Here is a 13,953-nt window from a genome sequence, read left to right as displayed (position 1 = left end):
TGGCCTCCCTCTGGAGGCACCACCCCCATAACCCCAATGCTGCTGCCACTGCAGCTGGTTATGGCTGCCTGAGCCTTGGCCTTTGTAGCCACTGCGGCTTTGTCTGGAAAGATGTCCGGAAGACAACCACTCTAATTAGCATATTATCCTTTTATTAGTATAGATTTGGGGACCATTACAACCACGCAGAACTTGAAGAAAACACATGGGCCTGGTCAGTTTGGCTTAATGGAGAGAGCATCGGCCTGTGGACTGAAGAGTCCAGGTTTGATTCTGATCAGGGGCACACATGCCTGGGTTTTGGGCTCAATCCCCAGTAGGGGGCCTGTGGGCGGCAGCTGATCAGTGATTCTTTTTTTTTTTTTTTTAATATATTTTATTGATTTTTCACAGAGAGGAAGGGAGAGGGATAGAGAGCTAGAAACATCGATGAGAGAGAAACATCGACCAGCTGCTTCCTGCACACCCCCCACCAGGATATGTGCCAGCAACCAATGTACATGCCCTTAACCGGAATCGAACCTGGGACCTTCCAGTCCGCAGACCGACGCTCTATCCACTGAGCCAAACCGGTTTCGGCTGATCAGTGATTCTTATCATTGATGTTTCTATCTCTCTCTCCCTCTCCCTTTCTGACATTTTAAAAATATATATTTTTTAAAGAAAACACATGAGCTTCACTTTGGGCTTTGTCATCTTACAATATCCTTTGTGCAGTGTTTTAACTTCCCTCAACTTTCCTTTACCCACCTTTAAAGTGCAATCTATTTTGGGGAAGATGATCAGGAAAGTGATTCCAATGGGTAGAAGTTTTTTTTGGAGGGGATGGGTCATGAAGATATTTAAAAATTGAGCATGGTGATGGTTGTACCACTCTGAATTTACTTTAAAAAACCAGTTCATTGTACACTTTAGGTGACATGTACAGTATATGGATATTTCTCAACAAAGCTGTTCTTTTATTTCTTTTTAAATAAAGACCAGTCTTATAATCAATTGCAGATGTTTACAGAGGCCCCTCAAGATTTGCTCACCATGTCCCAAATCACGGCTGTGATTCCCAGTTGCCTCCAGTCCTGGTGGATCTGGATGGTGTGGTTTGCAAAGGAGAAGGTGGCAAGAGGCTTATGGAATTTCGGCAACCCCATTCCCCCGGTCTCCTCATAGGGCACCAGGGCCATTCCCACTGTGCCAGCTCTGCTCCCTTTAACCTGTTGGGCAAAAGAATCCTGCGTGCTCTGGCCAGAAAGTGCATTCTTTCTTAGGTGGCCCGGATGCTTTTTTTAAGGTCGTTTTATGGATTCAAAAGAATAAACAGAGATGTGGAAAGCTTTTGTCAAAATCCTTTTACATGGTTCTTCCAGTGTCATGGGAAATGAGATGTGGCTCTGAATTCATCCCAAAGTGTGTCTTTGGGCAAAAGCACCCAGAACGGCACAACTCCTGCAGAATGCCCCACACACTTTGCTGTCAGGACTCAGGGGGGCTTGAGGGTGAGCGAGGCGGCGGTGCCAGCACAGGACCTGGGAGAAGGTAGCGCTTTCTACACTGCCCAGGCCACGTGGACTACAGCAGTACCCGCCCAGGTGGGCAGGGTGTTTCTGCTGTTTTGTTTTGGTCTGGCCTCCACCCCGTCAGCCACAGACCTGTGCCTGCACTGAGACTGAATGCTTTGATGGCCCTACTTTTTGGTGGACAGTGGATGCACTCCCAGAGACTGGCAGTTAGACTCTGGTGGCTTCTGAGTCCCTTGTGGGGAGAGTCCGGCCCTAGGTCAAGAACAGACTCAGGCGTCCTCGGCCAGGAGGCCTCCTTGGGCTAGGGGCCGCCACAGTTTGAAGGCTGGCCATGACCCCAATCCTGGCAGGGGTCTCCTCTGGGGTGCTGGCAGGCCTGGGCTAGGGCTGCGGGAGGTTTAGAGGCTGGTGACGCCCCCGATCCTGGTGGGGATCTCCTCTGGGGGGCTGGCAGGCCTGGGTTAGGGTCACTGGCGGTTTGGAGGCCGGTCACGCCCCCGATCCTGGTGGGGGTCTTCTCTGGGGTGCTGGCAGGCCTAGGCTAATGGCCACCCTGGTTTAGAGACTGGTCACGCCCCCGATCCTGGTGGGGGTCTCCTCTGGGGTGCTGGCAGGCCTGGGCTCTGGCGCCGCAAAGGGAGAGGTTCCTGAATCTGCTTCCCACACACCTAGGCTAGGATACATCTTGTAGGAGGCGGCTTTAATGCTCGGGGTCGATGACCAGGTCCTCCGGAGCCTCGCTTTCTGGGCTGCAGTCCCACGTCTCCCAGTGCCCCAGCCTCGGATGCGCCCATGCAGTTGCCCCCACCACCAGCCATCTCAGCGCAGGCCACAGCAGCTGAAGCCAGCCTCTTGGAAGCCAGGCCACCACACCCACCACCTCTAGTAGCTCTCTGCTGCTTGCTCTCTGTGCCCTGTCCACTGGGGTGGGGGAGTGCTCCCAGCCCAGAGGCCCTCCCTCCCTCCGCAGCCTGGCTTGGGAAGCTGGCCTCATGCTGGGGCTACTATGCCAGCATGCCCACTCGGCTACTATGGGTGCGACTCGGGCCCCACGGAGGCCAACCTGGAGAACGTGGACCCCAGCTCTGCATCCGGCTGCTGCAGATGGCCTCGGTGGTCAACTACCACCTGCTCCTTCCACTGGCCCCATTGATTCCTCTCAGCACCAGCCATTTAGGCGAGGGTGGCGATTGCCCAGGGACATCACCCCTGGAGCGGCTGGCTGGGCCCGGCCACGCCCCCCGGGTCACGATGGGTCCCGGTACCCCAGGGAGGCTGCTGGCCGTGCCCGGCCACGCCCCCCCGGGTCGCCATTGAACCTGGGACCCCCGGGAGGCTGCTGGCCGTGCCCGGCCACGCCCCCCGGGTCGCGATGGGTCCCGGGACCCCCGGGAGGCTGCTGGCCGTGCCGGCCACGCCCCCCCGGGTCACGATGGGTCCCGGGACACCGCGGAGGCTGCTGGCTGTGCATACCACGCCCCGCTAGGGTTGCCATCACTCACCAGGACCCACGGAACTAAGAGGATTTGGCGCCGCCATCTTGGTTTTCTCAATGGCCAGTTAGGCCACCCGGAGTCCCGCCCCCAGCCTCTGGCAGGCCCAATCATGGGCATAGCGGAGGTGCGGTCAATTTGCATGTTTCTCTATTATAATGTAGGATTATTGACACTATTACAGATGTTCCTCCCCTTCTCCCTCCATTGCCTTCCTCCACCCGGATCCTGCCTGCCCCATTGTCTGTGTCCATGGGTAATGCATATATGCATGTAAGTTCTTTGGTTAATCTCTTCCCACCCCCTCCCTACTTCCCTCTGAGATTCATCAGTCTGTTCCATGTTCCCATGCCTCTGGTTTTATTTTTTTCATTATTTAATTTAGTTTACTTTGTTCATTAGAGTCCATGTTCGTTATTTTGATAGATTCAATTGTTGATAGATATGTATTTATTTCTATTTTATTGTTCATATTGCCTCCCTCCTCCTCCTCCTCTTCCTTCTCCTTCTTTTCAAGAAGACCCTTTAACATTTCTTGTGATACTGATTTGGTGGTAATGAGCTCCTTTCGTTTTTTTCTTGTCTGTGAAGCCCTTTATCTGACCTTCAATTCTTTATGAAGCTTTGCTGGGTAGAATAACCTTGGTTTTAGGCCCTTGCTTTTTATCACTTTGAATATTCCTTGCCACTCCCTTCTGGCCTGCAAAGTTTCTGTTAAGAAATCAGTTTGTTTATTTCTAAAGCAGGTAGCCAGAGCTTAATGTAAAAGCTGATGTATATCCAAACATCATCAGCTCTTTCTGTGGTCTTTTCAAACATCCATCTTCATGGATGACATATCACTATCCCTTTTGGGCCTGTGGGGGTGCTGGAGATGAGTGTAATTATAGGAAAGCTATATTCAACACTACCCCATGTGCTGCAGGTAGATATCTCCTTTAACCCCAGAGTAGCTCTACATAGCAGCTTCTATTATTATCCTCCTAGAAGTGAAGAAACTGAGGTCTAGGGAGGTTAAGTGATTTCCACAAGGTGGCAAGGTCTAAAATCTCCAAATGTACTATTTTTGGAGCCAGCCCTTTTAATCACTTGAAGGACCTTACAGTATATTAGTATATAAGTGGACCACACACACACACACACACACACACACACACACACCAAATAAAATCGAATAATATAGAGTGCTTACTGAAATGAAACGATTCCAGGGGAGGTCCTGAAGACAGTCACAAATAACTTCAGAAGAGACTCGAGGCTTTCAGAGAGTTGGTAATGGCTTCTTGGGGGAGCCAGTGGAATTTAGTGGAATTTGGGGTTGGGGAGTACAGGATGCAAGTAGTCAAGGACAAGATTTGGACTCAGAATAATGGTGTGAGAAACAAGGAGTGTGGGGCAGCAAGGAAGCAGTGGGAAAAGAGGCTGGGATACTACAGAGGGAGAGGAAACATCTTGAAAGGCCTTGGATACATGTGATAAATTTAATGACATGATCATTGTTCATGAAAAAGACAAAGTTCCCCATATAATCAGTTACTCACTATTAACTTTCCTACCAAAAGGCAGCCAACACAAAAGACTAGTGCGTACACTTGTTCCTTAATTAACTGGTTCATTCCAGCAATATTGATTGAATGAGCATCTATTCTGTGAATCATGACTTCTGCCCTTAGGTGGCTTATGGCCTAGCAAGGAAGAGACAAACAACTATATACAAAATGGCATAATATGTGAACACATTAGAGGTCCATGTTTCAGACATCAGGGTGGCATTCCATTGGAAATGGCATTAAAACTGAGACCTGATAAATTGGAAGTAACAAGACAAAATGGGGGAAGAAGCAAGAAAGCAAAAATTCAGAGGCAAGGACGAACAGGATAGCAGTGCTGACGAACAAAGAGTAATTTGACATGGCTTTAGAATGGGTGAGGGGAAAGTGTTGAGAGAAGATGCTAGAAAGATACATACTAGTAAGCCCATGGCTCATAGGGCCTCTTAAACTGAGTGTTGACTCTATTCTAAGATCAATGGGAAACCACAGAGGATTTTAAGCAGAGAAGCAACAAAATGAAGTTTGCCATTCGGAAAGATCATGGAGGCTGCTGTTGGGAGTATGGATTGGAGGGGCAAGAGTGAAAAGATAGAAGGCCAGTTAAGAACCTCAAACTTGGGAACATGGCTATGATTGTGGACATGGGCGTGGTCTCACTCAGGTGAAACAATGAGGGACGGAGCCATACCACCGAGTCCAAGGACCTTCCCAACTTCTGTCCTCCTCCCAAAGGAACGCCAAGTTCTTCACTGGGACTCACAGAGTGAGCACATCATGTTCTCTAACCCGACTTCACCTTGCAAAGTAGGACTTCTGCTTCTGACCATGAAGAATAACCAGTGCCAGACTTGCCCCGTGCTGTCTACCGCTAGCAAACAGGACAGCAGGTAGCACAGACTGTGACCCTTCAGAGAAGAAAAACTAATGAGGTGAGCCCGATGACCACTCAGACTTTCTGCCTAGAGGCACTTTCCAGACCCTGGCCCAGGAGGGGACCCTAAGCAGAGCACTGTCACCTTGTTGAGTGGAGGCACAGAGGTTTGAGTTTAGGAGACAGAGGCTGCCAGACTTTTCAGAAACCAGGAGCTGAAAAGAAGGAAGCTATGCAGAGTGAGCTCCAGGAATCTGTACAGAGGTTCCCTGGAGCCTTTGACTGAATACCATGCACAGGGAGGACACCAAGAGCCAGGCGAAGAACTGTAGGGCACTGTCGGTGAGAGATATTGACTTTCCCACCAACCAGGGTGAAGAGACCTCATTGAACAGACCTAGGAAGTAGCAGGCCTGACCAGCCAGCACAGTCAAGGCTGCCGGACCTGTCCTGACAAAGATATAGACCTGAACCATCTAATGTGCTGGCCACCAGCCACATGAAGCTATTGAACCTTTGAAATGCGGCCAGTCCAAACCGAAACGTGCTTGTGAGTATAAATAAAATACAATCCAGATGTTGAAGACTTTAATATAAAAAAAAGAATGCAAACTATCTCATTAATGGTTTTATACTGATTACATGTTGAAATGATAATTCTTTGGGAATAATGGGGTAAATAAAATATATTACTAAAATTAAATTTTTAAAAAGAGAGATAGTTCGGTGGTCACCAAGTAACCACTATGGAAAGTATGCAGGAAAGAAGATTCAAAATCCCTATTGAGCTTTCTTATAAATAAAATCTACCTTTTGAAATATTTACTTTCTGACCCACATTTCCATTGCCTTACTTATAATCCTATCATAATAAATCCTTACATAATAAATAATAATGTGGTTTGGGGGAAGGGTTTTGGGGGCAGTAATGGCCTATGAAGGAAATTATTTAATTACCAAAAGGAGTTTAAAAGGTAAATATTCCTTGAGAGACCAAAGAAAGCATTTAAGACTCCTGAACAGGTTACAGTTAGCTGTAGTTAGGGAAATGGAAACAAGCAAGCAAACAAACAAACAAAAGGCAAGGTCTTAACAAAAAAAGATAACCAGAAATACCAAAAAATGATTTTAATTAAACATTTTTACCTACACTTTACATTTCCAAACATAAGGGGGGGGGGATTCCTTCGGTGGAAGCTATTTAGGTATTTTGAGATATCTGTTTCAGCTTATAACTATCTTCAGTTTACATCTATACAAATATAAATACAATTTGTTAAAATTCACATTAACTTACATTTTCTAAAGTGTCTAAATGTAGAAGTAAGGAAGTGGCAGTGGGGCGAAGGGCTTGCTTGTCTAAGATGCTGCAGGAAATAACAAGTCCTAAAACCTGGGTATAAGCTGCATTTGTAGCAAGAGAATATACGGGGAGTCATTTTGAGGGGGACAGGGCAAGATAAGAAACTACCTCGTCAGCTTTGGCGGTCCATGAGTACCACAGAACTACCTCTTATAAGAGCAGTGAATCTCTCCAAACCAGGCTAGACATTTCTAAGAGCAGCATAACTTACAGTGGCTCATTGTGTTTCGTAGATAGTGCTTCCAGGTTTGGGAGTGTAGAGGCTATGAAGATACACATCAAGGAAAAAAACAAAGAGGATGCTCTAGGAATACTTCCTGATGGAAATGTTTTGGCACCTGAGAAAGTGGTTGATTATTTTGATGCAGTACGCTGGCATACAAATATAAAATTTCAAGCATAACTGAGTTGGCATTTTCTATGTGAATTCAAAATTGAAATGTTTCACAATGAAATGCCAATAATCTATGTAAACATCTCTGAAGTAGAACCTTATTTAAATTCTGCCTTCAGAGGTATACACAAGCTTTCCCTGAATATGCTCAGAGTTTCAAACAAAGTTGACAAGTATTGTAAAATCTCTAGAATCATCCTGGAACTGGGGAGGTAAATTAAAGGCAAAGTTGCTTTTTCCAGTGATTGTGACACTGCATCAAGAGGTCATAGCTTCTGTTGATTCAGGGATGGGTTCAGCCTGTAGGCAGACCTTTGTATTCTTGTACAGTAATTATATTTACATCTACAGAATTATACATTAGATAATAGAGCGTGACCCCAATGTTTTGTCTTTGCAAACACACCTATGTGCATACTTAACATGCCATTGCATTTATTCTTAACCAGGCCTGTCTAGATTTTAAATATTCTTGAAGACAGAATCATGAGGTCCTTGAAACACATAAATATATAGCTCTGCAAGTATAATAAATGTAAAAAGGAAAATATGCCCAGTAAAAACTTAAGCAATATTTAGAGCCCTCAGTTAACTTATTCAAACACTAATTTTTCAATCGATTGTCTATACTCAAAACTGAGTTAGTTGTTTTTCACTTTAGACCAAGTTTTGGCTTTCATTTTCATTTGTGAAATTAGTATTTTCACGTTTACTAGCAATGTCCTTTTGGACTATATCTAGAATTTTATCTGCGTGAGTACAAAGTTGGATTTTTCTGAGACCTGTAATCAAAGTGGCAAATGCGTCTTTCTTCCCGTGAACTTGATACCAATTACGGAGCAGCTGGACTTTCTGTTCAGCTGTATTTTGGAGATTGTCATTCTTGATTTCATCTATTTTGGCTTCTTTGAGACCATTCTTCCGAACAAAATCTCTAACTTCACTTATTGTCATTCGCTCAGCAATAGTGCTAATGTAGTCAGTCAAGTCAACGTCTGAAAAAAAAGAGAATAGTCTCTGAAAATTGGTTCTGGTAAACAAAATTGCCATGACTGGAAACCATTTACTTCTCCTCTTATAGCACTTAAGAACACAGGTTAGTCCTAGGGATCTAAAGAGCTGATAGGGAAACGCAAAAACAGAAATAACCTTGCCTTCTAATTCCAAGACCTCCTATATCCCCAGTAACTTGCTCTATGACCTGAATAAGATACACAACATCTCTATGTCTTCTTTTCTCATCTATCAACAGGTTGGAAAAGAGCATCCCTAAAATCCCCTATGGGTCTGATGTTCAATGACCTACAAACCTAATAGATAGGCAAAGAACTTATGATCATCATATCTCTGAATCACAGTTCAAAAAAAGAGAACTGAGTAGAATAATAATTTGTTGTTCCAGAGCTGGGACACACCAATAATAACGAGTCTACAATTCAGATTAACCTCTAAGTCAATTTAGGCAGAAGTTCTATAATACATCTAAATGTTTCTAAGGGAAATTTTTCCAAGGCCTCAGAATATAGTGTTTTATTGCTACTGCATTTATTTTTAACTAGGAATATTAGTTATAAATTTAAACAAACTGCCTGAAAAACCCTGGATAGTGAATGGGAAGAACTGTAAGTTCAAAGAATAGCGAAACCCCACAATATGTCACTGAAATTATCTTACTCTAAAATTGGCCTGCTACTCCTATGGAAGCCAGCTCTATGAAATAAAATGATAAAAGCCTTACCTGGAGCAATCACTGGGGGTATTTCCTGGATAGAAAAAACCAAACAAACATGGATATAAAGAGAAAAAATAACAATATATACTTAGAATAGTCTAAATGTAATCTTTAAATTTTTCATTAATACTGAAGGAAATACAGTCAGTTGCTTGATATATAAAATTAGCTAGACGAAGTGATTAAGAAAGATTCTTTCATCATTCAAATTTTTATTCTGAAAGGTTCCAGCATTTCCAGAAACTAAAGAATACTGGCTCTCAAAGAACCTAGGGAATTCAAAGAATGTATTGAGATTATGTTTCATATAGACTCACGAAAACAAACATAATAAACATAATCATTCAAAAACTCTGTTTATAGTAACTATTCTTTTGACATGAGAAAATGGTTTAAATTGAAATTATTTTGTACTATATTGATTTAAAAAATGCTTACTCCCACTGAGCCCTAGCCCCAAATGAGAAAAAGTATTATTCATGAAGTGAACTGGTTCATCTTCCCTGTGTAACTTTTGCTATTTGAAATGCTTTGATTCCATGTTGGAAAAGAAATATAGTGGGAGCTATGGTAACAAGTGGCTGGAGAAAGTTGAGCTGTGCCCTTATAGTGGGCTGTAAGAGCTATGTCTGTTCGGGCTTGGATACCGAATCCATGCTCTGGTAAAGGATGTCTCTGTAGTTTCTCTGCAAGAATAACACAAACGTGGGACATGTTGCTTGGCCGCATCCCTTTTCCAACTCACCTTGAGCAGCCTCCCACTTAAGTCCTGTGTTAACGCTTATGTTGTATGGAGCTTACTTATAAACTGGGCCTCAGATCTTAATTACTTTTTGATGCCTTCTAACCCATGCACACACAGACACAATAAATGCTTGTTTTTAAAAAAGTAGCAAATAAAAAGTTGAATTACTACTCTCTCTCTGTTTTTAAGAAAGCTGATGCATGTTTCAACACTTACAGTATCTGGAGGTGTAGGTTCATAGGAACGATTATTATTCCGGCGCTGTCTTTTCACAACTAAAAGATGACAGAAATTTCTATCAGACTCTGGTCTCAACCTTGGAGGAAACACTACTGTCACACTAGAGAAGTGTGAGAAAGAAGCAGAAATTCATTGAAATGTAAGGTGACCCTAAAAGAGTACTGTCCTGATTTTGGACAACCTCACCCCACCAGGTCAAGTGTTCTGGAGATATGCCACATCTTTTAAAATATATATATTTTTATTGATTTCAGAGAAGAACGGGGGGGGGGCGGTGGAGGAGAGAGAGAGAGAGAGAGAGAGAGAGAGAGAGAGAGAGAAACATCAGTGATGAGAGAGAATCAAACATCAGTGATGAGAGAGAATCATTGATCAGCTGCCTCCTGCATCCCCTCATTGCAGATCAAGCCCACAACCCAGGCATGTGCCCTGACCAGGAATCAAAACATGACCTCCTGCCGAAACCGGTTTGGCTCAGTGGATAGAGTGTCGGCCTGCAGACTGAAGGGTCCCAGGTTCGATTCCGGTCAAGGGCATGTACCTTGGTTGCGGGCACATCCCCAGTGGGGGGTGTGCAGGAGGCAGCTGATCGATGTTTCTCTCTCATCGATGTTTCTAGCTCTCTATCCCTCTCTCTTCCTCTCTGAAAAATCAATAAAATATATTTAAATAAATAAATAAATAAATGAATAAATGAATAAATAAAAGTACATTCATCCTGACATGTACTTTGAATCACTTTAAAAAACAAAACAAAACAAAACAAAAAACAAACAAACATGACCTCCTGGTTTATAGGTTGAGGCTCAACCACTGAGCCATGCCTGCGGGCAATATTCTACACCTTAATTGAGAGGTCCAATTACCTCACAGTGGCCTAGCCTAAAGCTGGCTTTTGACTTATTGAATGACATCAACATTTCTTCTCATCAACCTAGAGCTACATGTCATGGCTACAGCAGGGTATAGAAGTGCAGGATATAGAAAGCTGACATCAGCTTGCCATGGAGTGGCATTTAATGGCCAGAAATTCAAGTCCATGCACTCACAAATAACTCAAGTATACACACTCAATGAATATATGCCTTGAAATCAGTATGGGATGGGAGAAAGGAATGTGTAAGTCTGCAAGAATGGTTATGGTATTTGAACATAGAATACTGCATGTATTTTTAGCTGAACAACCTCTATCTTCAGCTAAACTGAAGAAACAGCCTATTCCAATTGCATACTTCAGAGTGATTGAAAGTTGCATCGCCCTGTGTTTTAGGAATGATTAAAAGGGATTTTTCTGGTGTAATTATGATTACCCTCAATTTGGGCTTATTTGGCTTATCTGCTGATTTACTAGGTAACCCTTGCATAAAATGTATTGCACAATATTTTAAATTATGGTGGATAAATAATAAAATCATAGAGTTTGAGCAAGGGTGAGGAGGCACAGAGAGGGACAAATTTACCATGTGTCCCCTGAATGCCTTTCCCAGCAAGGCCCTTGCTTCTCGTGTTATCTTAATGCACGGGACAATCTCGATGGACGGTGAAAGATTACTTCTGATTCTTGGCAAACTTGGCTGCTGCCAGGATGAAAACACAGTGAGGATGGGAACAGCCACTCAGTGCTCCAAAAACGGTTGCTCAAAAACTGTAGCTGAGGGATAATATAATCTATTCTTGCAGCGTTCATGAGTGCATTTGCATTTGGTGGCAGGAATGAAAAATATACCAGGGCTAGCTACCTACCCGGTGGAAGCTTTCTTATAGGTCGGAGACAGAGGGGAATTCTTTGAACAAGTCCTTTCCAAGTTATTTCAATGTGCAATTTGAACAAAGTAAGAACTTACGCCAAAATATTAGTGCAGCTACTGGAACCAGGAGCAGGAGCAGGAGCCACGCCCAGTGTGAACGAGATATGGATCCTGTAGATTGGAACATTGGACATTTTACATGAAAATGAGCAGTCTTTAAGATTAAACAAGGTACTCTCAAAAAAATCAAAGGGATTGGCTTTTCTTCATATTTTACTGTGGGAATAGGGGAAAGGAGAGTCTAACTCATTAAAAAAAGTAATAACCTTCTTTACATCTGGTGTCATTGGTTGGTGTGCAATCCTCAATGATTCCATGTTCACACCTAAAAAAAAAAAATACAGAGAAAATGTAAAAAGCCTGGTGGGCTAATTCCTTGATCATTCTCAACGACACACTATACATCTCGGGACATTGTAGTCATTTTTGCATCTCTGGCAAACATATTCCCTCAACTATTTCTAGATTAGCATGGTAGAGCTGGTAAAAATCTGTAGCATAATTTGGATGTTTGGATGAACAAAGAATGGCTATGTTTTAAAATACCCAGAGTTAAAAGAAGGTAGTAAAGTATTGGCAGAAAAGAAGAAGAATGAAATAGACCCTGACATAAACTTAAAATTGGTCATAAGCTGTGCCCTTAAAATATGAGGAGACAATGATAAACTACCAAAAGCAATTTCAAAGCAGTCCCATAGAACAATAAAAATGGCCAGACAATAGCCACTGCCCATGATGCTCTTGAGGGAGAGCCTACTCCGCGGGGCCTTAGAGGTTTCGCTCTTTAACACCAAGTGGCCATTAAGATACTCAAGAGGCTTCTGTATTTTTTATTTTTTTTTCAGACAGTCAAACACTGACCCAGTCTGAATGAAAGCTTGGCTCTGCCCATTACCTAACTCGGTGAGTTTGAGCAAGTTACTTAACCACCACAAGCCTGTTTTCTCACCAAAAACAAGGAGACAGTATTACCTGCTTGAGAGGAAAATTAAATCAAGATTATTAAGTATTTAGAACTGCTATTGTTGTTATTATTTGACTTATATTAGTCCCGCCTCCCAACCCCAATCCCTACTTCTGTCACCATGAGGGCTGTCTCAGATACTTGGGGCTAGAAAGGAGAGGCTAGGTTAAGTGCACATACCTTACATTTTTTTCCAGTAAATAAGAGACATCAAGCATAATGTTCCTACTTTTCATGCCTACTAGGTGAACTCCTAAGTGACTCCTAAGATGATTACAAGTTTAAGGAGAGGTGCATTGATATAATCTTAATTATATTTATATGTATGCAAAACAGTGTCTTACAAAGTACAAGCTATTTTTATAATACATGTTACCCAATCTGATCTTCACAAATATGAGACCCATAAGACAAGTGATGATTGTCTGCATCCTAACGTGTGAGGAAACTGAAGCTCGGAGAGGTTAAGTGATCTGCTTACACTCACTCTGTTAATCAGAAGAAAAGTGACATGGCCCTAGCCAGCTTAGCTCAGTGGAGCATCGGCTGTGGACCAAAAGGTCCCGGGTTCCATTCCTGTCAAGAGCACGTACCTTGGTTACAGGCTCCTCCCTGGCCTAGGCCCTGGTCAGGGCACGTGCAGGAGGCAACCAATTGATGTGTTTCTCTCACATCGATATTTCTCTCTGTCCTTCCTTCCCTTTTCCACTCTCCTTAAAAATCAATGGAAAAATATCCTCGGGTAAGGAAGGATTAACAAAACAAACAAACAAAAATAATAATAATAATAATAAGAAGAAGAAGAATAAGAAAAGTGACATGCACAGTCAGGTTTTATAACTGTGGGTCAAAACCAAGCTCCTTAGCATCAAAGACAAGACCCTTCATGATATGGCCCTGGCTCCTTTTCAGTCTTTCCTACACTCCAGCCAGGTACCCTGCTCTCTGGAGCTTCCCCTGTCTCTCTGCACCTGCTGGTTCCCTGCTTGAAATGTCCTTCAGATCCATGTTCACCTTCCTTCAAGACGCAAGCCATGTGTCATATCTTCACTGCATCTCCTCCAGCAAGGTTGAAAAGTTCTAAATAACTCATAACACACTAGGCACGAGTTTCTTCTGATGCTTGCCACATGGTGTTGATTCAATAACTATGCCTTTTTTTTTAATGTCCTTGCTTCTAGCCTGAGAGCTTCGATGCCAGAAATGTGTCTTGCTCATATTGTTAGCTTAACTGGCCAGAAGTGGCCAGCCCACAGGAGGTTCAATACAAGTT

General features: G+C 43.3%; 1 protein-coding gene across 1 annotated transcript in view; it reads right to left on the bottom strand.

The window, feature by feature from the left end:
• Positions 1 to 6,547: 6,547 nt before the first annotated feature.
• Positions 6,548 to 13,953, bottom strand: part of FAS (Fas cell surface death receptor) — a 31,737-nt gene continuing 24,331 nt past the window's right edge. Inside the window, exons 5-9 of the mRNA XM_008152980.3 lie at positions 11,983 to 12,041; positions 11,753 to 11,827; positions 9,885 to 9,943; positions 8,930 to 8,954; positions 6,548 to 8,186 (exon numbers count right to left, since the gene is read on the bottom strand). Of these exons, the coding sequence (XP_008151202.3) occupies positions 7,849 to 8,186; positions 8,930 to 8,954; positions 9,885 to 9,943; positions 11,753 to 11,827; positions 11,983 to 12,041 (556 nt within the window). The 3' untranslated portion in view covers positions 6,548 to 7,848. The remainder of the gene's footprint in view (positions 8,187 to 8,929; positions 8,955 to 9,884; positions 9,944 to 11,752; positions 11,828 to 11,982; positions 12,042 to 13,953) is intronic.

The sequence above is a fragment of the Eptesicus fuscus genome, chromosome 17 (genome assembly GCF_027574615.1).
Source record: "Eptesicus fuscus isolate TK198812 chromosome 17, DD_ASM_mEF_20220401, whole genome shotgun sequence".
Taxonomy (NCBI): domain Eukaryota; kingdom Metazoa; phylum Chordata; class Mammalia; order Chiroptera; family Vespertilionidae; genus Eptesicus; species Eptesicus fuscus.
This window is presented reverse-complemented; position numbering and strand designations above follow the sequence as displayed.